The 26307-nt window shown below is 44.2% G+C and overlaps 1 protein-coding gene across 14 annotated transcripts in view; it reads left to right on the top strand.

The window, feature by feature from the left end:
• ENOX1 (ecto-NOX disulfide-thiol exchanger 1) overlaps nucleotides 1–26307 on the top strand; it is a 680109-nt gene that overhangs the window by 537256 nt on the left and 116546 nt on the right. For all 14 annotated transcript variants that reach the window (XM_061434507.1, XM_061434500.1, XM_061434506.1 and 11 more), the window contains one exon: nucleotides 1932–2049. In XM_061434507.1, coding sequence (XP_061290491.1) covers nucleotides 1932–2049 — 118 coding nt within the window. The remainder of the gene's footprint in view (nucleotides 1–1931; nucleotides 2050–26307) is intronic.

The raw sequence follows: 26307 nt of genomic DNA, 5'->3' as shown, positions 1-26307 counted from the left end.
TACTAGTGATTTACTGCTGAACCAGAGGCACCCTGTGGAAACACCCACCGCTTTTTGTTCCCCCTTCAATTTTTTTTTCCTTTCCATCACCCTTCCGAGAACAGCTACTGTATGACAGTTTGTCATTAATTGTAAAGACTAAACAACAGACCCTTTCAGCCTCCTTTATTCTTTCCACCTGAAGTTTCTTTGTTTCGAGTATTTTCAGGCCACCTCCTGGGGAAGTGGGCTCCTTGTCAGTGGAAAAATTAGCTGTCCACAATCTAAAAACCTCCCCACTAATCACATGTGACAACCACCTCTGAGCTCCGATGGTGTTATTAAGGCGGAATTGGAACCTCTCTCTGCTGGGTGGCACGGTCAAATAAGGGAACACTGCCTTCATCCTATGCCGCTTAGGACTGCCCGGTGACGGGTGGTCCTGTCCCAGGGACGTCCCTTCTACCTCTCCTTCTCCCTGTCTTGTGACTTCCCTGTTTCTGCAGTAGTGGTTCCTGGGGTTCAGAGCTGACCGTGCGAGTGTGATTGGCAAAACATTAATTCCCCATCCATCGTGCTTCAGTTAAAATGTGTGCATTATGGAGAGAGGAGAATTGAGAGGACCTATAACAGAATAATACAGACACATCCATCCATTGAAAGGGCACTTTGCGTTTAAAGTCATGCCACTGACACGTTAGTGCTGTGATTTAGTTTTATTGTGAGTCATAGAGTCATTTATTATAAAATGAAATTATTTTAACTGTTTGACTTTTATTTAGAGACCTTGGTTTAAATGGGGAGAAAAATAATAATGCAACCCTGCTCTTATTTTTTTTTCCCTCTTTAAGACCAGAACATATAAGAGAACAGAATAGATAAGAATTTACAAATATATAATATCCAGCTTGATGCAAAATAGTAATATAGTAATTTAATGTAAACCATTACAGTGTCCTGATTTTTAGGCACAGTAGTAAACAATTTATTATCTAAGTCTTTATTTTCAAAAATGAATTTTAACATAACACTTTTCCATTCAAACAGCCTTGTATTACTACTATCTCGTTTATGTGTGAGTAGACTGAGACTCAAAGAAATTAAATGCCTTGATTACAGTCACTTCTCTAGGAAACAGAGAAAGATACAATCCTTAGATCTTAAAGGGATGCTAAAACAACCATTACATCACAAACAATAAACCCCTGTGATAATGTGAAATGCCAGAAAAGAAGGCATCTGCTTTTATTTTGTCCTGGAACACCTTTGGATATCTGAAGTGTGTGTGTGTGTGTGTGTGTGTGTGTGTGAGAGAGAGAGAGAGAGAGAGATCACATGTGAGCACATACATACATGTGCAGGGACACTATTACGCATGAACTTAATTTTCAACTTAATGAACCAAATCTCACATGATGCTAAGAATGTCACATGCATTAACTTGTTTATCCTCAAAACTCTTATTGTTACACTATCTCAGTGAATGTATTGACCCTAAGAAAGATGAAGTATCCCTAAAGTGACCCCAGTGGTTCAGGGGTAGATGAGGCCTTTTTAAAAATCCTCCTGTGTGTATTTCTAATCACTAGCTGAGCCCCTCCTGCGTGCCATTCCTGGTAATAGACATTTCTGTGGGAGCCTCAAAACAGCCCTGCCAGGGTGGATGTTATTGCCCCCATTTTTACCAAAGAAGAAATTAAGACTCAAAAGATTGAATATCTTGCTTACAAGCCCTTGACTCACCTTTGGTGAGCAGGGGTTTCTCGCGAATCGGATGCCGAACCCCTCGGTCTGTCCGCACCACAGACCCCGCAGAACTCCCCTCTGGGTTAGGTGGGGCAGTGTTTGGGAGGTGAAGACATGTCTGTATCAGTCTTAATACCCCGAGAGACCACTGAGAAAGCAGTGTCACGTGTCTGCAACTCTGACGCCCGTGGGTCCTCTGCTTCCAGGAACTTCGGAATGCTCAGAGTGAGCAGCTTATGGGCATCCGTCGCGAAGAAGAGATGGAAATGTCGGACGATGAGAACTGTGACAGCCCCACTAAAAAAATGAGAGTCGATGAATCAGGTAATGCTGATCACCACCGCACCCCTGTGAGCTGCCGTAATGATCTTCCTAATCTTAGCTGGGGCCTACATATCGGCTGGTGGTCACATCACTCACTTTTATTTGAGTTATGCTAAACTTTTCATCTTTGAGTGACTCTGCCTTTTATTAATATAACTTGAAATTCCTTTTTGGAAACATAATGATTTAAATTGTCCCATTTGTTTCTTATGTGCCTAAGTCTGGGGCTGTTAAGACATTTTTTTTTCGGGGACATTTGCCTGTTCCCATAAAAATCCTCTTCCAGAGTGTGGCAGCCACTGCTGATGCTGAAATACAGATAAAATTTGGTTTCAGTCAGTGTACTTCTTTCATGGGAAATGTTTAATCCCTAAAGAAGGTTTCTAGCCTCCAAAGCAACATGCTTGGAGAATTAGATTTTTTTCCAATAAATTTTAGTTCCTAACCTATGATCAAAGGGATGGCCCTATTCAGTACCAAGAAAGGGGCATCAATCCTTGAGTTATAAAAAGGAGAGAGGCTTAGAGAAAACCTTGCTTTATATGCTCTGACTAATCTGAGAGGCCGACTTAAAACTCTTTTTCTCAAATTGTGTGTAATTCCCTCGGTGTTGTATCAATAAAAGCACGCAGGGGAAATGCTCACTCAGAGGTAGGAGACACCCAGGGAGACTGCTTGTCTGAGGGGAGGAGTGTTGCCTAAAGGGCCTGGGACAACCACCCTTGCCACCATTGCCAAAAAGGGGATAAAATAGTCCCCTCTCCTAGGCCTTTTAACCGGAAGACTGAGGTGACCAGGAACAACAGATTTTTATGAATTTGTTAGTAGAGGCCAAAATGAGGATTACAAAATGATCAGGTCATCAGGATTTCAAAGTTGTCAGTTAGGCTGCTTCTGTGTCTTGGCTCTGTTGTCAGGAGCGCTGCTATGAACGTAGGTTATGTGTATCTTTCTGAATTAGAGTTTTGTCCAGGTATATGCCTAGCAGTGGGATTGCTGGGTCATACGGTAGTTCTGTTTTTAGTTTCCTGAGGGACTTCCAGGCTGTTCTCTACAGCGGTTGTTCCAGCTTATATTCCCACCAACAGTGTCGGGGGGTTCCCCTTTCCCCAAATCCTCTCCAGTGTGTATTGTTCGTAAACTTTTTTAATGATGGCTGTTCTGATCGGTGTTTTGATTTGCATTTCTCTAACAGTGATACTGAGCATCTTCTCATGTGCCTACTTGCCATGTGTATGTCTTCTTTGGAAAAATGTCTATTAAGGTCTTCTGTCCATTTTTAAATAGGGTTGGTTGTTTTCTGTTGTTGTTTATTTGTATGAGCTATTTGTATATTTTGGAGATTAAGCCTTTGCCAGTCACATCTTATTTTCTTCCAGTCCGTAGATTGTCTCTTTGTCTTTTTTTTTTTTATGGTTTCCTTTACTGTGCAAAACCTTGTAAGTTTGATTAGGTCCCATGTATTAATTTTTTAAATTTCTATTGCCTTGGGAGACTGACCTAAGAAAATATTGGTATGATTTAGGTCAGAGAATGATTTTCCTGTTTTCTCTTCTAGAAGTTCTGTGTTGTCATGTCTTATGTTTAAGTCTTTAAACCATTTTGAGTTTACTTTTGTGCATGACATGAGCGTGTGTTCTAATGTCGTCGATCTACATGCAGTTGTACAGCTTTCTCAGCACCATTTGATGAAGTTATTGTCTTTTCCCCATTGTATATTCTTAGTTCCTTTGACAGAGAGTAATTGACCGTAGGTGTGTGGATTTATTTCTGGACTCTGTTCTATTCCATTGGTCAATATGTCTGTTGTTGTTCAGATAACCACACTGTTTTGATTACTGCAGCTTTGTAGTATTTTCTGAAGTCTGGGAGAGTTATGCCTCCCGGAGACAACCTAAGTGTCCATCGACACACGAATGGATAAAGAGGATGTGGTGCATATACACAATGGAATACTACTCAGCCATAAAAAAGAGTGAAATAATGCCATTTGCAGCAACATGGATGCAGCTAGAGATGATCATACTAAGTGAAGTGAGTCAGAGAAAGCACGGTATCATTTATATGTGGAGTCTAAAATATGGCAAAATGAACCTGTCCACAAAACAGAGATAGGCTCACAGACACGGAGAATAGACTTGTTGTTGCCAAAGGGCAGCGGGGGAAGGAGAGGGATGGACTAGGAATTCGGGATTGGCAAATGTAAGCTATTACATTTAGACCAGATAAACAGCAAGGTCCTACTGCACAGCACAGGCAACTATAATAAGTCCAGTCTCCTGGGATACATAGTGGAAAAGAATGTGTGTGTATAACTGAATCATAGCAGAGAGTGGCACGGCAATGTAAATCAACTATACTTCTATTTTTTAAACTAATTAATTAAAAAAAATTTTAAGCTGTCAGAACACTCTGTTTCTGCAGTGCTTTAGGAGAGAATACCTGAAGCATATGATGATCACAAGAAAAAGCTCCTGCACAGAAGTATACAGAGGGGAGTTTCGTTTCCTTAGAGCAGTGGTTCTTGAAAACATTGTTCCCCAGTCCAGCAATATTAGCATCACCTAGGACCTTATTCAAAATGTTAACTTCTTGGGTCTTACTCAGGACTTACTGAGTCAGAAACTCCAGGGGATGGAAGAGGAGGGTTGTGAGATCCAAAGATCTGTGATTTAAAAAAGCCTGTGGGGAATCCCAATGCAGGCTCAAGTTTGAGAGCCAGGCCTTAGAAAATTTCCCTTTCATCCTCAAATTCCATTCATTTAAATCTTTTAAAGCCTAGCGTAAAAGCAGGCACCACAGCGCTGTGTTTTGAAGCCATATATCTTTTGTCTGGAAAATGAACCAAACACTTATGTGACACATGTAATGTCTCTTATTAAACTGATGTCACGTTTCTCAGGACTGCTCGATTATTGGGTTTGGATTTGCTTATGTGAGGAAAGCACCTTCTGCACAGCATTTCTATTCTGCACACTTTCATATATCAGAAGAAGAGAGTGAGTTTGGGTGTGATTTTTCTTAAATTCAACAAGCTCTTCCAATAAATTAGTAATTTTTTTCCTCAAAAAAGGTTTTCATCATTTTTGAAGTTTCTAGATGTGGGCCAAGTTTGCACAAAACTTGGATCCTTAACAACCTTATAAGGTAGGTAGAGAAGAAAAGACTAGGCTCAATCAGGAATTCTGATTGAAACTGTAAGTTTTTTTCCTATTTGAGGGGTGGTGACATTTCTTTTTAAACAACCTACCAATTTCTCAAGTAAGAAATATGTATAATTTCATAGCCTACTCGGGAGCAGACAAGAATAATAATAAGCCACAGAGAAAAATCTTACAGACTGTGGTAGTAAGCATGTTCCTATAGAATGACCTGCAATCTCTGCTCGAGAAGAATCCTCAAGATACCAAGGACCTCTCTTCTCAGTCAGGACCACAAAGATGCTCCCAGGAGGTTTGACCGAAGAGCCCTTCCCAGACTGCTATGACTTTTTTCCCCCAGGCACCTCATAAGAGCCTGAAATAGGACCTGAACTTGCAGAATGTTCTCTAGGCTTGTTCCTTTGGTCAGCAGAATTAATGAACTCAACCAGTACATGATCCACACCAGGTGCAAAGAGCAGAGATGAAAGAACCAGAGAGCAAATGCCAGGCCCTGAGGAGTTCAGAGTCTTTCTTGTGCTTTTCCAGACGAGATGGACCAGAGAACGTGGCATGTGGTTTATGGGGAAAGTGCAGGACTGATGAGATGGAAGGGAAAGCCACCCTTGTTCCACCGGGCCCTCAAGACCCTGCCAAAAGACAGGTGGTGGTTCTCTCAGCCCTGCCTATTCCGGGGGCACAGCCTGAGAGCAGGAATCCCCTTGATCTTTGGCCAAGCCTCAGACAAAAGATCCCTGTGAACTACTGAAAGTGGGTCAGGTCCAGCTGCCTGAGCCGCAGCCTGAGGGAAACGGGTCTTTCAGAGGCATCTCTTTAGGTAACAGGCCACTCATTTTTTTTTTAGGTACAAATTTGCATGTCTAGTCACCTCTTAGCAGGCCTCTGAAGACAGCACTTTACTGCACTGAAGGGAAATTGCCAGACTCACGATAGAAGTAAGCTTCTGCATCTTTTGCAGTGATTCCCGACCTTTTTGACACCAGAGGCTGGATTCATGGAAGAGAATTTTTCCATGGACTGAGGGGTGGGCGTACCGTTTCAGGATGATTCAAGCACATTGCATGTATTGTGCACTTTATTTCTATTATTATTACATCAGCTCCACCTCAGGTCATCAGGCATCAGATCCCAGACGTTGGGGTTCCCTGCTCCAAGGAATCCTCTGGCCCTTCCTCTTCTCTGAAATCTTGAGATTTTGCCTCAGACCTTTCTGGCAGCAGCTGACCCAGAAATTCTTAGAAATGCCAGGGAGGAATCCCCTCCTGGGAGCCTCCTACCAGCCCTGCTGTCCCAGAACAAAAACCCAACCTCCACAGGTTTTATTTCTGATGGGGAGAGAATGGACTTTGGTTTTCAGAAAAGGAAGGATTTCTATGATACCTTGAGTTTAATCTTTTCCTTTAATCACAGTTTTTCAGGCCATCTCTGCTCTTCTGATCAAGAAGAGTGCTTCCTTGTACTTTGGCTGTTGACCGCTCCTGGTAATTTACAGAGTGTCTTTGGCCAGAGTTTGCCCAGACCAGCTGTCCCTTCCAGATCACTCTGGGCAGGCTGGTCACTGAGGCTCAGCAGGTGACTCTTAAAGAGGGGAAAGGGGGTTGCCGGAGCCAAACTGAAATGCTAATGAAAATGAAAATGAGTTTTGTTAATACATTTGAAAATCAAGACAGACGAATCAAAAGCGTTCGTTCAGGAAGACTGGCATCCTGCTCCAAAACCCCTGAAGATAATTTCTGATAAAAATTCAAATGTATTGTTGCACAGTCTGCCTCCTGCTGCAATCAAGCCAAACTTTTGAAGCCAAGTCTATTCCTACTTCCCTCCCTCTCTCCCGCCCACTCCCTCTCCCTCCCTCTCCCTGGTTTGCTTCTCCCTCCCCCTTTCTCCTTCCTCCCTCCAGATCACCAGTGGAGGGGGCGCAGGAGTGCACTGGAAGGAAGGGAAGGAGTGAGGAAGTCTGTCCTAAAGCGTAAGGCCTCCTTTGGCAGAACCTGATCAGCATCAGTGTTGAGAGAGTTCAGTGAGTCAGTGCGTCTTGGGACGCCCATCCAGCTAGCACATGACCAGTAACTCAGTGCCTGTTAACTTTGCCTCTTATCTTAATCATCCTCCAACACCTGGTCCTGGGCCTTTCACCAAGTAAGTGCTCAATAAACATTGGTTGACTTCAGTCTTCTTCCTGTCTGTTTTGGATGGTGCCGTCCCGTAAGTCAACCAGAGGATGGTAGCCCTAAGAACACTTGCTCCGGTTAAACTGCAACGTCAGGCATTATGTGACGTGTTCAAACAGGGATGGTTGATTTCTCCGCAACATTCAGAACTTCTGCATACCCGGAATTCCCGTGCCACATGCTAAAGAGGCCATGAACCAGAGAGCTGAAACTCAGTGTTAACCTAATGATCAGCAAGCATCTATCAGTCACCTTCTTGTGTTCAAGGCACTATGGACCCAGGAGTACGGGGAGAGTTCAGACACAGTCTACCTTGCCCTCCAGGCTATAAGATACTTTTTGAAGAGAAATATGAACACTTTTTTAAGTTAATAGAAATGCAGTGCCTGAAGCCAAATATGTTTTAAGCCATTAATTTAAATTTCATATAAAACAAAATGAGCATCGCTTCCAGTGTGTGTACCTCACGCAGTATTTGGTGAGTATACATTATATGTTGAACACAGATTTGAGAAAAGTAAAACTAAAATAGCCCTTGCTTAATACACAACCCTTAAACCATTTCATAATGTACAGACACTCTTGGATTTTAACTACACCTCATTTAAACTCGGAGTTCTTTGTAGGGACCAATACTCTTAATTATGAAGAGTGTTGTCCAGGTTGTCGATTTTCCATGGAGACTCAACCACAGCATAGATACAGACTTCTTTTTAATTCCAATAAGAAGTTAAACAAAGATTTTTGACAACTGAGTCACGTTAGGGACTCATAATTGGGTCATCAGTATTCAGTATGTCTAAAGTTTCACATACAGCCGGAAGTCAGGTTAAAAGATTAATAATCATAAAGCTCTCTGGCTATCCCTGATCTCTTTGAACACCAGGACTGCCTTCATTTTTCTGATTCAGTTTATTTCCTGGAAGGAAGTGCTTTTGAGAGCCATGAAGGAGACCCAACAGAGGCATTCCGATTAGACACCAGCCCCAGAGGCTCACCTAAGGTGTTTGTAGACTTCCTGTTTTCACATGCGATGGTATCCCAAAAGAGAGATAAGAATGGTGATGTGTGTCCATCAGTCGCCACCGAGTTAAACATGAGCATTTAATTACCACAACTGAATGTCTTCTGGGACCTCCAGGGCCAGACAAGGAGATGTGATCAGCTACAATTACATGTCTTCAAGATGAGGAAATCAGTCTTCAGAAGTGTGCTGAGCAGCCAGCTTCGCTCCTGATCTCTTGACATGGAGCTTCATTTGCAAGCAGTCCAGGTTTTTCCTCTGTTTCTTCCTTTGTATTTTAATCTTGCTAATCTTGCCAAAGGAAATCAAATCGATGTTTATTTGGGACAGATTTTTCAGTTCCCTGGTGATTTCACGTGCAGCTGCAGTTCTCATCTCATGATGGATGTATTTCTGAAAAGTGTATAAATCATTCTTTACCTTTTATATGTAAGAGGTGTGCGTCGTGCGTGCTAAGTCGCTTCTGTCGTGTCTAACTCTGTGCGACCCTGTGGACTGTAGCCCTCCAGGCTTCTCTGTCCATGGGATTCTCCAGGCAAGAATACTGGAGTGGGTTGCCATGCCCTCCTCCAGAGGATCTTCCTCACCCAGGGGTCAAACCCACATCTCTTGTATCCCCTGCATTGGCAGGTGGGTTCTTTACCACTGCTGCCACCCGGAAAGTCCCAGCCCTGTGGTGGAGGGTTGCTTGTCACAGCAACACACCTGTCCCACCAGACCGTGCTTATCTGTTGTGTAAATTCACATTTGGAGCTTCAACTCTCTTTAAGCCAAATCCCTTTATAATCTTGTTTTTCTGTAGCACACAACAATGCCGTATTCCCAATATTGCTCTCATATATGCACAAATTTTCCATAATCGTGTGTTTCGTGTCGAATCAGTTCATATTGCTGAAATTGTGCTGTGTCTCAGAGACCATGGATTTTTCCCTAATGCTTCAGCCACTTACCTGTGTGGCCCCTCCAGAGAACCCAGGCGAGCCCTGGCGGAGAGTCTCTGGCCATCCCCGCCTGGTCCATCCTAGCTTGGAGCCCAGCGGGTTCTCTGCTTGGTTTCCTGGGTGACAGCCCAGCACGTGCTTCTAGCCCCGCTGCATTTGCTCTCTGAAACCCTGGCTTCCTGCCTGGTGACTGGAGCCCCCAGAGTGTGGTGAAGAGCACCTGGGCGGATGGACAGATGGCAGGCAGTGGAGAAAAATGGGGAACTTACCAAGCAATGTTTAGGAAGGAAGAGGTGCAGAGACCTTGACCCAGAGGGAGTGTAGACAAGTGACTGGTGGGCAGCTTGAGGTCACAGCACAGCTGCCCCTGACCCGCCTGTGGTACTCAGATGCCTTTGAGCTGCCAGGAGCACTGCGATCTACATTACAGTTTATTGTGTTTTCTGGGCATTTCATTCTGATAAGGTTTGATTGCGGGATCATTACGTTGGGGAGTAGATTTAATCCTGTTTTCTTAGCAGGCTCTAAGGACACTGAGGGAATATTTATGTAATAAGATGCAAAGTTGCTATGGAAAGTACTATAGCAACCTAGCATCTTCCCAGAGCCAGGCAGCCACTTGTAACAGCAATCTAAATTTACATTTATTTTAGTGTCATTTTATCGACACTCTTAGTATCTCATTCTGACAGGATGTTAAAATATGTTTTCAGCTTGCATTTGAGCAAAATTAACACAGTGTTGTTGGAATTTAACTGGGGTTTGCACAACTTCTGGAAAAAAACAGCAGAGTATTTTCATGCGAGTTTAGATGACAGAATCTGGGTAAGTTTGTGACTCTTTCCTTTTTCTCTTCTAAATGTAAAAAAGAATTCTTTAGCAGCATTTATTCCTAATTTTTCCTCTTAGTTTGTAACTAAAAGTCGAAATTTCTGATTACAAAATGAGAATTATTCTTTTCAAACTTGAGGTAATGTTTCAAGTGCCCACCTATGTTTCTAGTTGGTGCTTATAGAAAATGCTTTTAGTAGATCAATCCATTGCCCTCCAGCAGGCTGTAGCACTTCAAAAATGAAATTACTTTTTATATAAATAATACTTGTTAATTTTTGAGAATCTAATTATTGCCAATAGTAAAAGATAAAACTGTGTTAATTATAACGCAACAAAAGACTTTAGTTTTTAATTCTGTTTCTTCTGCACAGCCTAACTATATAAGAATCTTTGTATATATTTTTAAAGCTCAGAAACAATTCTCTATGATTTTGCTTTCAGTCAGATCAGTTTGTATGGCAAGTGAAGTTTTTTAAAGCTTTTTTTATATGTTAATGAAACAGAAAATATAGAGCAAATGCATGTGTATCCTTTCTGGGTCATAGACTCCTTCCTGTGAACCTTTTATGATTTAAAGCTGTAGTCTTTGAGGTGGTCAGAGTAGATACCTAAGGTTATTAAAGCTTGAAAATTGGGCCAGCCTTCCCCATAGCGTCTTTCAGGTCCCTTAAATGTGAGCATGGCGGAAAACCATACAGATATGTAGCTGGTTGGTCGTGGAAAGATAGCATCTATTGATTTTCTTCTCTACCTTTCCATCTGAAATCTTCAAGTGTGACTATACCACTGTTAAAGCAGGACATTGGCCAAAAGAATCGATACCAGACCATATTAAAACATATGCTACTACCAGCTTCTTAGCCCTAATGTACTGTTCATGAACAGTATATTGGAATCCTCCTAATTCTTCCTTATTCTGTGCTTTTATACTGCATTGTTCAAGACAGCGATATGTAGTGAGTGTACCTTGACTTTTAACAGTGTTGCCCATAGGCTGCTTTCATTGCTGGTTTTGCTGGTTTAATAAGAGAACAACAAAAAAAGTTTACATAAAGAGTTGCTTACATAGTTGTTTTATTGCGAGAAGGCCAAACACAAAGCAAAATTAGACTTCATCATATGATCAGAGTTAAGATTAATCTATCTCTATTCACTGAGTTTTATTTAAAAAACATCAAAAGAGGATTTAGTCAGTTACGTCAATAGGCTATGAGCATTAAGAAGGATATCCGGTGCTCTTATGCAGTACTTTGGTGTTTTTTCATTGATCTTGATATATTGTTACAAGAGAAGAAAGGAATGCATTTTATATGTAGACTAGTTATTCAAAAGAAGACCAAAGAGGGGCCAGGGAGGAACATGTGTCTGGAACCAGATCTAATGTGTACTCCGGATATATCCAAATATTGTCAAAATAAAGGAGGAGAACTCTGGGTTCCTCCCCACTTTGGCTAAGTACACATACAAAATTTACATGGAGAAATTCTTTAGACAAATTTGTAAATAATCTATTTCATGCCTAGTTATATACAGAAATCAATAAATGAATCACTAGACATTATAACTCAGAAAAAATCATGTGAACTGGTGAGAATATGCCGTAAAATAAAGATCTACATTTATCCAATGCTGCACAAGTGAGGTCCATTATAAGCAATCACCAAGTTGTTAGATTTATGGATAGGGAGTATGTAGACACGTATTCGGAGACGGCAATGGCACCCCACTCCAGTACTTTTGCCTAGAGAATCCCATGGATGGAGGAGCCTGGTAGGCTGCAGTCCATGGGGTTGCGAAGAGTCGGACACGACTGAGCAACTTCACTTTCACTTTTCACTTTCATGCATTGGAGAAGGAAATGGCAACCGACTCCAGTGTTCTTGCCTGGAGAATCCCAGGGATGGGGGAGCCTGGTGGGCTGCCGTCTATGGGGTGGCACAGAGTCGGACACGACTGAAACGACTTAGCAGCAGCAGCAGCATACACATTTAAGTGCCATAGAACTAATGGAAAAGTAATTTAAAGGAGTAGCAGTAATTATTTCTTCCCTTTCTTAGAAAGTCCACCTGCTATTTATGATACTTGGGCACCCTGGACAGGGAAAGTAAAAGTGAAAGTCACTCAGTCCTACTCTTTGCGACTCCATGGACTATACAGTCCATGGCATTCTCCAGGCCAGAATACTGGAGTGGGTAGCCTTTCTCTTCTCCAGGGGATCTTCCCAACCCAGGGATCAAACCCAGGTCTTCCGCACTGCATGTTAGATACTTTATCAGCTGAGTCACAAGGAAAGCCCAAGAATACTGGAGTAGGTAACCTATCCCCTCTCCAGTGGATCTTCCTGACCCAGGAATCGAACCGGGGTCTCCTGCATTGCAGGCAGATTCTTTACCAACTGAACTATCAGGAAAACCCAAACGGAATTATCACATTTAATTTTCTGTATTTTACAGCTTCCTAGACCATATTGTCTTGCAGTTTCCTATTCTGAGTATGATCATATTTGCATAGCTACTAAACTAAAGATCTAAGAAATCATTCAAGTTCGAATCTAGGCAGACATGTGAAGTTCTTTTTTTTTAATATTTATTTGGCTGAGCTGGTCTTCGTTACTGCGCACGGGCTTTCTCTCGCTGCGGTGTGCGATCTCTTTGTTGTGGAGCACGGGCTCTAGGCACACGGGCATCAGTAGCTGAAGCCCAGGCTCTGTAGTTGTGGTTCACTGGCTTAGTTGCTTGGGTCTGGGGTCTTCCCAGGCCAAGGATCGAATCAGGGTCCCCTTTGCACTGCAAGGTGGTTTCTTACTGCTGGACCACCAGCGAAGCTTCTCATCACAAGGAGATTGGCAATGACGAGTCTCTTCATCAGATGTGGAAGAAACGCTGAGAAATCATTTTGTTTTCCCGCCTCTGCACAGATAGGAGTGTGCAGCTCTACGTTGAGAAGTTATGTTATTTGCCCAAGATAGTAAGTAGAAGGTCCTGAACTCAGTACTAGTTCCCTTCTTTCCAGGTTGATGATCTTGCTGTGGCACCGCTCCGTGCGTGTTAGACGGGGAAAGGCTCCAGAATATCCCTCAGACGCCTTGAGTGGCATCAACAGAGTCAGTGAAATCCGCCAAGGACATTGAGTGCCTGCCTCGTGCATGGCGCCATGAGGCCGTTGGGAGGCAGAGGTAGACGGGGTATGTTCGTTACCTGAAAGTGCTCATCCTGACCAAACTCATTGCGGCTTTCTCTTGGTCTTCCCATTACTCTCGGGATTTTCTGCTGACTAGAAAGAAGTTAGCTTCAGCATACGCAGTGCATGCGGCAAACTGTTCTGTAGCTCATGCCAGCAGAAATGCCAGCTTCTAAAAATATTCAGGAAACTGGCACAATCCCTTTTCAAGTCGAGTGATATTTATTTCCTCAAAAACAGCCTGTTCTGTGGCTTTGAGCAAGAAGAAGACATGCTGTGAAGAACTGAAGTATGTACATCGGGGAGGAATCATGCCATGTCATGTATGCCTTTGATAAACCAGATAGATACACTGTCTTCCAATGGAAGCCCAAGTGTTCCATTCCCTGACTCTCCAAAAAGCCAAAGAGGAAAATAGAACTCCCCTAAATGCAAGCGCAGATGTGATGATTGATCAAGAGTGATCCGAGCTACAGTATTAGTTCTTTGATTTCCCATCTCATGTTTTCTCTGCATGCCCAGGGACTGGGAGAGCCTACCTGAAACTCATTGACTTCCCATCTAATTTCAAGACCTGTTGAAGCATTCCCCCTCCTTCCTTGCTCCTGAGGCTTCTTCTTTATGAGATGTACCCCTCAATCAATCTGGAAAATATATGTCTGAAGGAGAGCATCTACAGTAGTAATCTTATTGAGATACACAGACTCGGGCATGTTTTGATTGTAAAGAGATCCTAGAAGTATTATGTCCTTTCCTTTCTTACCCTATATCCAAAATTATAATGACAAAAATGTAGTTTTTACCCCCAACAATAAGTAGCTGGAATGCTGAATAAATTCTGCAAGTTTGTATTAGTGATTTTTTGTAATTACAAGTTTTTAGGCAAAACTTAAGTGGTAATACGAGTTTAGCAAATCTCTTGGAAGCAGGATAAGAGATTTAATTCTTTTTTTTTAATTGAAGGATAATTGCTTCACAGAATTTTGTTATTCTTTTCTTTAGTGATTTACCAGTCAGTTGTTTAAGAAATGTCTCCACTTGCCATTCTAGACTTTTCTTCTAGTTATATAATCTGAAAGTTGTAAAGCTAGCCATTTCTCTATCCTCAGCCCTTTGTTTCTATGAAATTGTCTTAAGCAATGCCATAATACAAAGCAATGATAAAACAAATATTTAGTGAACTCTTACTTGCAACGCATATGGGACCATGATATCATGTCTTGCGGTGCCGTATTAAGGAGGAAAAGTAGCAAAGTCTTGTAAGACTGTTTGAGACAGTCTTTGAACTGAGCATGTTGTTTTCCTACTCTGAAAAATCCCAGTAGCTACCAGAGATCTCCTTTCCTTGGAATAACACTGGATCATAGGTCCATCCTGCACCTGCTCTCCACACCCTCAGAAGTCAAAGCCAAGACTAACAGATAAACTCTCACAGGCAGAGCCGTGAATGCTGCGAGGATCTGAAAAGAAGGGTAAATCTATTCAGCTGAATTCTGTCATCCTGGAGAAAGTTTGCCTGGTTTTTGTTTGTTTTTTTGTTTGTTTAAGTAAATAATGGTGAGATGGAAGACTTTCCACCCATCTACTCCTTCAGGACTAGGTCAGGATCTTTTAACCTCCCAGAATGGCCAGCACCTTGCAGGGTACATAGTCAATGGACAAGAATTTGTTAACCAAATGGATTGGAAATAAAAACTAGGAAGAACCAATTCAACTAATTTTTTAATCTGTTGAAGGATATTTTTTCAGCTTAGACCAAAAAAAAAAATTTGTTATCTGTTTGATCCTCACAGTACTGACCATGTTTTTCAGATGAGAACCCTGAGGTCTAATGGAGGTTGACTAATTGCCCCCAAGTCTCATAACGCATATAGCTGTAAATCCCCTTCTCTCTTCCTAACACTGCTCTGCCTCTCTCTTGCATATTGTATAATCTGTGTCTGCACGACTCTTTGAGGTTGACAAGGGCAGACGCTGGGATGCAGAACAGCCCACCCAGTGTCCTCTTAGAACCGCTGCCGCTCAGATGCACGCGGTGGTCCCTGAATCACCACCTGTGTCCTGTCCCTCCTCACTTCTCTGTGGGAGCCTCTTCCAGAATTATGCAGAGACATCTGCATGTTACTGTTTAGAGCAGGAAGACGGGTGTGTTCTTTCAGGTCATTAAAAGATGGGAGACTTGGCAAGGTGACGGATGGAGCTAAAAGGGAAAACAACAAAGAAATATGTCAGGTAATGTTTGAAACCATTTTTCTCCTGGAACTAGGTTGAGATGATTGCAAATGGAAAAATAGAGCTTTTTTTTTTTTCGTTTGGTAGTAAGAGAAAGTTGTTAGGTCCTTGAGCTTTTGAAATAGAAATCAAAACTTAGATTGAACATTTTGCCCATTCTATATAACATTTAGGCTCCAAAGGAATAGTGTAATTGATGCCAGGCCATCAACACCATGTTAACAAAGCACTTGATATAAAACCACCTTCTCTCCCGAGTTCAATAAAAAGCTAGTAAGCAGAGAACTGCTTTCTCGGGGGAATTCTTTTCACCTTTCAGAAACAAAATATTTCATGCTAATTCCTGCTTAATTGGAGGGAAGTCATTTCTTTAAAATCATTGAATATGAGCTTGAAGTCTGTTCTGTCCCTGACCTTTCTAATTCAATCAAGGTCACCTTCTCAACTTGCCCAAACAGCACTACTTCTCAATTAGAAAAAGGGGCAGTGCTGTTTTAAAGCATTTAGCATCTGATTAATTGTGCTGAACTGGGGCTTCAGCACTTGCAGAGGGATCCTAAGGCGTCACCAGTAAGAATAAAACATTGCTACCTGAAAAATTATCCCCATCAGAAACATCATTTTAATAAGCAAAGCAAGAACTGCTATTTGTGGGGATGTGAGAAGCATGATCATACTCGATATATAGTGGGTTTTAATATCCTAACAACTCTCTCTCAGGAAAAAATATGCTATAATTTAGCCATCCAGTCAGTTTATGAAACACACGCACTTTTCCCTGCCCAAGGACTCCAAGAAGATGAATGCCGAGGTTGTTAAAGCAGAATTTCGTCACACTCAAGCTCTAGGGATGAAAAGAAGTAATGGAAAGAGGTGTCCAGCTGAAGCCGTCTGGCTGGAGGATGAGTTTTGGAAATAAGTTTTTTGTTTGTTTGGCCACACCTCGTGGAATGTGGGATCTTCGTTCCCCGACGAGGGATCGAGCCTGCTGCAGTGGAAGCACAGAGTCCTAACCACTGGACCACCAGGGAGGTCCCTGAAGATAAGTGTTTGAGAGGCTGCATCTCACATTTCCTTCCCATTTTCTGGGCCTGATTGAGGGATGCCAACCTCACGCTGATGCTCTTTTGAAGACCACCTCACCTGGGTGGTCAAACCATTAGAAGAGCTCTGAGAAAGTGGCCCACATGAGTGAGAATTGGTGTTGCTGGAAGAGAGATGTTAGATTCACCACAGAGTTCAGAAATAACTTTGAACCAGACAAGGTAAGAGGCTCCCAGAGGAAGTTTTGAGTTGTTTCCAGTGTGGCTCAGCCAGTGATATCCCTTCTCCAAGCCTCAGCATTCTCAGTAGTAATATAAGGTTCATCCTAAGAGGGTTTCCTCAACTTTGTAAGAAATAACCAACTAAGGGTTTCCAAGGCATTTTGCAAGTGGTACCGTGACAAGGTGGAGAACAGATACCGCTGAACAATCACAGAAAGTGAAATGAGCGGTTCCCAGCCCTGGCTGTGAGCGGGAAGACCTGGGAAGCTTTGCACAACACCAGTGCCCAGAGGTTAATGCCCAGGTACATCTGTTATTACAGTACTCCTCAGGCAGGTCTGATGTACAAAGGATTGGAAACCACTGGCCCTTGACAGGAGAATTGGTGGCTGTCAATTATAGGTGGAAAAGAAGGTAAAAAGAGAGATTGTAAGGTAACAAACAGGGAGCTATACTCAGGGCTCTGTGGGGACATAGAGGGGTAGCATGAAGAGTAGGAGGTAGGGAGGTCCAAGAGGGAGGGGGATATATGTAAATGTATAACTGAGTCACTTGGTTGTACAGCAGAAACTAGCACAACTTTGTAAAGCAACTATACCCCAACTAAAAAGAAGAAGAGAATGAAAATGAAGTAGAAGATAAAAATGTTTAGTCAAGAGGAAGCAACTGAGATAGGCAACAATAAAGGGCCAAAGAGAGAAGAAAGGGAGGTAGTTTATTTAAGTATGGCATGCATGATCCAGGTGGAGAATTCCCCCCATAGCTGTGTGCGATGCACCCTAATAGCCCTCAGTTAATTGGGAAAAAAGACTAGCTGGGAGGAAAAATGAAAGTAGCCTGATGCAGAAAGATGGGATGAGAGCCAAAGACAGAGTTCTTGCTCTTCTCTGATGCTGGGAGAATAGCCAGGGACTGTTTTCTCATCCATCAGCGGTGAGAGAAGAAAGCAGGGGTGTCTGGGCGTTGGCCAAAGAGAAGGGCCTCGCAGGACCTACCGACCGGTCTGGGGAGAGCTCGCACGCAGGAAGGGTCTCCACTCCTCCCGTGAGAGGCTGGTCCAAGGGCCCTCGGTCAAGGGCGATTAGTGCCGCCCCTGCCCCACCGGCGAGCACGAGGGTGCAGCCCAGCCTCTCCTGGGTGCAGGCTGCAAACCCACTGCAGCCGCGATCTCTCCAGAAATATGCCCGCAAGAAAAAGTAATAGACAACCACATCTAGTAGATCAGAGAAATGTGTTTTGGAGACACTGCCTGGAGGATTTATGAAAGCATTCAGTCACAATATCATCACGGGAAGGGCAGTAAGCAGCGTTCAGAGGAGCAGGGAGATAGATGAGTGAAGTGTGAGAAGGCAGAACAGAAGGCAGAAAATCCTGGAAAGCCATGCTGGATGGTACAAGCCTGAGAGGGGAAAATTCCTTTCAGTAACAGAAGCCGTTAGGAAAAGGCTGAGAGAAAGCAGGTGTCAAAAAATAATGAAAGAAGCACAAGCCTGAAAGCACGTTATGGAGAAACCAGGGATCTGGTCCCTAAAGGCTAGTGAAGTGGTCCCAAAACTTTGGCATTAGAGTCACCCTCGAAGCTTGCTGAAATGCACAACCTCAGACCCCGTGTCAGAAGCTCAGATTCCGGCGGGGCTGGGGTGGGTCCAGGAACTCCCTTTCACGAGACACCGAGGTAGGACAGGTGGCGGCTGTGTGTGGAGCAAACTTGGACTGCTGGCTGGGCGACAGGTCATTCTGTGCTCCCCTGGTGGCTCAGCGGTAGAGAATCTGCCTGCAGCACGGAAGACACGGGTTCAATCCCTGGGTCGGGAAGATCCCCTGGAGAAGGAAACTGCAACCCTCTCCAGTATTCTTGCCTGGAGAATCCGTGGATGGAGGAGGCTGGCGGGCTACAGTCCATGTGATCGCACAGAGTCAGACACGACTTAGTGGCACAGGGGTGCCAGTGTCATTCCACCTTGGTTATGTGTCTAGAGAAGGCGGTAGTCTCTTGCCCCGGTGCCAGACACAACATGTGGGCTTCAGCCGGTTTCAGCATTGGTGACGAGGCTCGTGTGGAGGGGATTCGCTGCCCACCGCTTCCCAGCAGCCTTGGTTCCTGTTCCTCAGACTGGGTTTATGCTCCGCACAAAACCCGAGGGGAGCCAGAGGCTTTCTTTTTAGCTCATCTGTGTTACCCCAGGTATTTGGTGTTTTAATAACCTTTTTGTGGAAAAGGCCACTGTTTCTTGTGAAGGATGGTGTCTAGGACTGAGCACACGCTTCACGTGGGCTGACCTCCACATTTCAGAGTGGGGTGTGTCTTGTGTGGTAGAAACCATCCATATAGAAAGAGTGTGTGTATGTGTGTGCGCGCGTGTGTATGTGCAGGGGGTTAGAACAAGTAGAAAAACATCACTCCTTGAGGGAAAGGTTTCTTGAAGAAAATTGGAAGTGACTGTTGGTTAAAAGGGAAAGAAATCTGAGGGTTGGGAGGAGAGCGAGGCGAGGAAGGGAGAGCAGTGAATGCCTTCAGGGAAAGGCTTGCTGTTTGAAGCTGTTCTCTCTGGAGAGACCAGCTGCGAGCGAGGGCGGAGCACCGTCCCCGGAGAGGGTGCCTAGGAGGTGAGGACATGGCCAGGGTGGGGCCCTTGTTCCCGAAAACCTGCGTCCTTCTGGGACGGATATCGGTCTTAAGTCTGACGGCCTTAAAAAAGAAACCTTAAAGCTTTCAGAGATGGGGGGTGGTAAAAAGGTAGCTGTGTGTCTTGGAAATCGAAATAGAGACCGAAGGTGGAAAAGCAAACTGAAGTCTGATTTTAAAAGGGAGAGTTGGTGGAAATGCCACTCTTGATGTGTCCGCTGTGGTGACTGCAGACGGGGCCCTCGGCAGCCCAGCCTCCTCCCCTCCCCGTGTCCATCTCGCCCTGTCGCCGGCACCGGCTCCTTGAGTCCCCGGTGAACGTGATCCTCACGACAGCGGCCCGCTCCCGAGTCCTGCAGCCTTTGGCAGCGTGAGCCTGCCTTCAAGGTCCAACCCGCCCCCCAGCAGCCCTCCTTTCCCAGCCTCTCCCTCCGTCCGACCACCACAGCACGGGGAGGGGAGAGCGGGTGAGGGACCATCCATGGCCATGGATGGACTACCCAGGCCCATCCATGCCTGTCTCATGTCCCCATCGCTGGGCACCGAGCCCCCGAGGTCAGGCAGGTGTGCTCGCCTAGCGCAGGTGAGGAGCTGAGCTTTGCTGGACTCTATGCCTCCCCAAGGACCCTTTTAAATGGCAGACTCACCCTGCTCCCTGCTCGTAGAAGAAACAGGCGTGCCTCTTTCTTTCACTTACTTCCCTCCAGGACAGTGAATGGGAGAGTTGGGGGTGGGGGGGTATCAGATACAGTAACGTTGATGGAAAAGCAGTAAGGTGTGAGGTCAGTTCTCAGCAGCGTCAGTGACCCAGGGGCACAGCGTAGTCACGGCCACCAGCAGATCATGTCCTTAGGCGGAGCTCCGTGAACAGGGTCTTGGAAGATTGTTTTTTTTCTTTTCCCGAGTCACCTGCTGCCAGGTGTGCCTGCAGACTCGCACAAGCCATTATAATAACAGGATCCAGCTTACCTGCACTCTTCAAATTACCCTTATTCCACTGACCTCACACAAAGATGGAAATAGACACTGCATTGTGCTTCTGGTGAGCTCTCCCTAATCACCGCTAATGCACAGACGCTGCAAACAGAAAATGTTATGTCAATGCTAAGTTGTAATGATAATAATCCTGAAAAACTGTAACAGAAGGAATTTCCGCCAGCAGTTGAAAGAAGATTGCTGCTTCGGTGGCGATACAGGTGTTGCTGGAAAACAGATCGATTTTAGTTTGTTGGGAGCAGGAGAGGCTGTCTAGCAGGAGACTAGCTGCAAGGCAGGCGTCTGATGCTCCCCAGCCCTGTGCCAGGATGCTGGGAGGCGTGCCGTGACACCAGCCCGAGGAGCCAGGGCTTTGTCCTGTCATCTGAGGGCCATCTGGTCCTTGTCCTGGACCTTTCTGAGCCCATTCAGACCAGGGGAATCTGTGGGAAGAGGGGTTTCTACCACCTTTCCTTCAGCTGAAGACACTTAGAAAGGCACAGCATAGGGGCGTTCAGATGGGTACGGGGTGCACTGGAACATCCTTCAGGACCGCAAGAGCAGCCTGAGCCCTTGGACCTGGCTGTCTTCATAGAGCCTTTTATTTAAAAAAAAAAAAATTGTATTGAAATACAGTTGGTTTACCATGTTCTAGTTTCAGGTGTGCAAAAAGTGATTCAGTTATATATACATACATATATATATTGGAGAAGGGCATGGCAACCCATTCCAGTATTCTTGCCTGGAGAATCCCATGGACAGAGGAGCCTGGCAGGCTGTGGTCCATAGGGTAGCAAAGAGTCAGACACGACTGAAGCGACTTAGCACACACACAAGCGTGTGTGTGTCTGTGTGTATTCTTTTTTAGATTATTTTCCATTATAGGTTATTACAAGATAGTGAATATTGTTCTTTGAGCTATACAGTAGGTCCTTGTTAGTTATCTATTTTCTGTATATTGGTGTACATGTTTTAATCCTAAACTCATAATTTATCTCTCACCATCTCCCCTTTGGTAACCATAGCTTTTCTATGTCTGTGAGTCTATTTTGTAAATAAGCTTACTTTTTTTAAGATTCCGTATATAAGTGATACCTTATGATGTTGTCTCTGGCTTACTTAATTTACTGTGATAACTCTAGGTCCATGCGTGTTGTTGCAAATGGCCATATTTCCTTCTTTTTTATGGTGGAGTAGTATTGCATTGTGTGTATATACCACATCTTCCTTATCCATTCATTTGTGATGGATGCTTAAGTTGCTTCCATGTCTTAGCTGTTGTAAGTAGTGCTGCTATGAACATTGGGTGCGTGTATCTTTTCAAATTAGAGTTTTCTGTGAGAGAAGAGTGGAGCTTAAGGAATCAGACCTCATCACTTAAGGCTATACTACAAAGCTACAATCATCCAAATAGTATGGCCTGGCACAAAAATAGACATATAGCACAATGGAACACCCCAGAGGCTCAGAAATAAAGCCATACACTTGTGGTCAAGTCAGGGAGCCTCACTAACTGGCCAAAACCCAGATGCTCAGTGGTTGGCAGCCTCAGTGCTGCTGTTTCATAGAAGAGGGACACAGCACAGAAGACAGGATCCCTGCCGAGTGGATCAAATCAAGCCTCAAGACTCTAGAATCCTTAGTTTAACTTCCACATGGCTTATTCCCAAACAACTCCTGCAGAAGATCCGTGGGTGTTTGTTTTAAAACAGTCTCATCCCCTCTGCCTCCATAACAGAGCCCCATTCCTGCGGAACAGTCACCAAGCGGAGCCAGCAAAGCAGTGTTCGCCTCTGTTAGGAACAGAGCAGGCCCTGCAGCAGGGCCCCTGGTTTCCTTTTGCTCTCAAGCTGCAGCACTCGCTGTGCGAGGCCACCCCAGTGGCGTTACTTTGGGAGGTGCAGATGCTGGAGTTCCCCCTGCCGAGGATAAACCCTGCACCTCCAGCCAGCTGTGTAACCTCCACGTCTCTCAAATTTAGTCCTATCTCCTGGAAAAAAGAAATAATAGTCATATTTACTATGTCATGTTTCCACGAGGGCAGAAGGAGATTGTGTAAATCATCGGCTTAGGCATGTAACATCCTTAGCTATTACTACTGCTATTACTGTTTTCATTACTACTGCTATGCCTGCTGGTACTGTTGGTGAAAAAACCAGGGACAGGAAAGTGGTGGTGACTGTATCTTCTGCTCAGATCTCCCCGTTTTTATAAGGAGGTAGCTGGGGCATGGGGACAGGGCTGGGACAGGACTGCCTACCCTGGTGCAGAGCATGGGGCTGGGGCTCATTCAGAAGGTCAAGGAATGAAACCAGAAGGCCAGGCTGAGCCTGTGGTGCCCTCAGAAGTATTTGTCCAAACAAGCTAACTGTAGCCGCAGTTCAGAAGCCAAGGAGTAGATGGAGCCGTGGTCTGAGCTGCTGCTCTCCAATGTGGTCTCAGCCCCAGCAACATCAGCATCACGGGGAACTTGGAGGAATGCAGATTCTCAAGCCACATCCTTGACATAATCCCATTGGAAACTCTGGGGGGAGGACCAAGAAATAACGTGTTAAACACACCTACTGGGAGTTTCTGATCCAAGCCAGTGTTTGGGAAACTGGGGTAGAATAGTGTCAGCTGCTCTACAGTTAAGTCCCAAAACTTCAAAGAAAAAAAAAGCTTGTTTCTTGGGCACAGTTCAGTTCAGTCTCTCAGTTATGTCTGAGTCTTTGCCACCCCATGAATCACAGCACACCAGGCCTCCCTGTCCATCACCAACTCCCGGAGTTCACTCAAACTCATGTCCATCGAGTCAGTGATGCCATCCAGCCATCTCATCCTCTGTCGTCCCCTTCTGCCCCCAGTCATTCCCAGCATTAGGGTCTTCTCCAATGAGTCAACTCTTCACATGAGGTGGCCAAAGTATTGGAGTTTCAGCTTCAGCATCAGTCCTTCCAATGAACACCCAGGACTGATCTTCTTTAGGATGGACTGGTTGGATCTTCTTGCAGTCCAAGGGACTCTCAAGAGTCTTCTCCAACATCACAGTTCAAAAGCATCAATTCTCCGGTGCTCAGCTTTCTTCACCGTCCAACTCTCAACATCCGTACACGACCACTGGAAAAACCATAGCCTTGACTAGACAGACCTTTGTTGACAAAGTAATGTCTCTGCTTTTGAATATGCTATCTAGGTTGGTCATAACTTTTCTTCCAAGGAGTAAGTGTCTTAATTTCATGGATGCAATCACCATCCGCAGTGATTTTGGAGCCTAGTAGAATCCAAAGCAGGTATTCTTGGTCCCTGGGCACCTTTCCTCTATGCAGTGATTCAGAGACCCAGGCCTGTTTCAGCAGCAAGAAGAGAATGAGGGATTGAGCAGAAGGCACATCTCACACCCCTCATGCTGCATCCGTGAAAACCAGTCAGATGGCAGTGCCTGGCCCGGTCACCCCTCAAGAATGAGCTTCACCAAGCAGAGAAAAGCATGACATAGCGTGGTATCTGTGCCACAGCAGAGCAACTGGACACCCCAGGCGCCCTTCAAGAAGAAGAGCAGACGCAGAGAGGCAGATGGAGCCTGGTCCCTAGGTGCCCAGGTCTGTGGGAGCTGGAAGGCAAACAAATACGGCAGCCATATCTTCCAGGTCTCAGACCCATCCCGTCATCCTGGGCTCTGGACCTGTTAGCACAAGTGCTTGTATCAGTCGCAGCTGATGAAATCCTTGGAAGCGATGCTCTTTGCACACGAGGAGGCGATGCACAGCTCAGCAGCGTCCTCCTGCCATTCCAGGAGGACAGCTGGCAGAGGGGAGGGAGGGACATTAAACACAGAGTCCCCCAGTGACACCAAGTTCTCAAGAAATCCAGATATTGTTAGAAACAATATGTTATAGTGTTTGATTATTTAGTTACATCTTGCCTGAGCAGGAAAAAGATATTAACATACTGTCAGCTTACTGGGACATAACCCAAAATAACTTACATATTTCCATAGAGTGCTAATTATTTTTCTGAGGCTGGCTCAGGCTGCTAAGAGAGAGATTTCAAGGCTTTCACCAGATTATTTACTTAAAGAAGTTAAGCATGCCATTATCTGTTCCCATGGAAACACAGTAAGTAATAGAGGAGTCGGAAGAGGAGGTCACTCTGACCATAATTAATATGAAGAATACTGGTTTGTATAGGATCTAGTCAAGGGTGCAGGGAGGTGCTGTAATGCCTTTAAGCCTCGTTTACAGTGATGCAATTCAATCTTTGGATCAACTTTGATACGCTTTGGTTAATTTTAGTAGTCTAGTGCTAATTTTTGAAATGGAATTTAATTTTGTTTAACAGGGTTTTTCCAGTGTCTTTATTTCTGTTTTGATCCAACCAGAAAATCCCTGTAACAGAATTTTCCTAAGGTCCTGAGCAAGGATAAGCTGATGCCTGCATTGGCTTTACCCTTGTGGAGGTCACAGCTCCCTGCATGTGGCTTCACACAGCTGATTGGTGAATGAATGAATGATGATCTGAGACACCCTTGGATACAGCAGTGCTTTTCCCTGGTGTCTCAGCTGGTAAAAAATTCACCTGTAACGCAGGAGACCTGGGTTCAATTCCTGGGTCAGGAAGATCCGCTAGAGAAGGGATAGGATACCCACTCCAATGTTCTTGGGCTTCCCTTGTGGCTCAGATGGTAAATAATCTGCCTGCAACACAGGAGACCTGGGTTCGATCCCTGGGTTGGGAAGATACCCTTGAGAAGAGAACGGCTACCCACTCCAGTATTCTGGTCTGGAGAATTCCATGGACTGTGTAGTCCATGGGGTCGCAAAGAATCGGACACGACTGAGCAACTTTCACTTAAACTCACCAAAGCAAAATTCAGTTATGTTCAGAATAGTTTACATTTAAAGTGTCTCACTGTATTCTTTTTCTTTAAATTTTATTGAAAGTCAGTAATCCAAATGTTCAATATTCTATTTGTTGCAACACAGTGCATACGCCACAGGAATTCCTACAAAAAGATGCCTAGTGTCATTTTATTTTTAATCCTGCTTATTTGAATGGTAGGTTTGTTGCCATTTGTATTGTAATCGAATGTAATTCAAGGGTAAATTTTATCCTGGAAGCTTCATTATACATTTTCAAAACTGTTTAATGCAGTATCCTAGAAAAAAAAAGAGAGGAAAAGGTAGACCTTTCAAGTTTCTGCATTTTAAATATACCGAGAAATGATATTAACTTAGAAATGATTAGGATTTTTTGTTTCCTTTGGAGCCCTGGTCCAAGAAACATAATCTAACTTCTTCCAGGAAGCCTCATCTGAGGGGCGGATCCATGCAGCATGATGCTGAAATATGTTTACAAACAGGTGGCCATAAGTTAAGTGGAGTCAATAGACAATTTCTCACCCTTTATAAAATAACCACTTTGCAGCCACATGAGAAACCAAGATTTTTTTTGCAGATATCAGGCTTGAAATCACTTAATAAGGAATGTAAATCAGTTATATGCCCCAATTATATAAATGTTGATGGGGTTGGCTATGGTATTGATTTGGGGGGAGGGGAGCGGGGGATGAGAGTGGATAGTTACACCTGCTGGATTTTTTTTTCATCTTTTTTAATATGATGATATCACATGCCTATTCCAGAAATGCTAACAACGTTGTATCCTACTTGGCAGGAGCAGTGGTCACTCAGCTCAAGCCAAGAGTAAGAGCTGTCAGCTGTGCCATTCTAAGAGAAGTCCTAAAATAATGGATGGTGCACTTCCCTCTATGTATTTATGTTCAGACAATTTATTTAAATAACGTTGCTGGCACATGCTTTATAGCTGCTTGCATTTTGCTACCCAGATTTCAGCATATCTTGCAGACT

Source organism: Bos javanicus, chromosome 12 (genome assembly GCF_032452875.1).
Source record: "Bos javanicus breed banteng chromosome 12, ARS-OSU_banteng_1.0, whole genome shotgun sequence".
In the NCBI taxonomy this organism is placed as follows: Eukaryota; Metazoa; Chordata; class Mammalia; order Artiodactyla; family Bovidae; genus Bos; species Bos javanicus.
The sequence above is the reverse complement of the archived record's forward strand: the minus strand, read 5'-3'. Positions and strand labels throughout refer to the sequence as shown.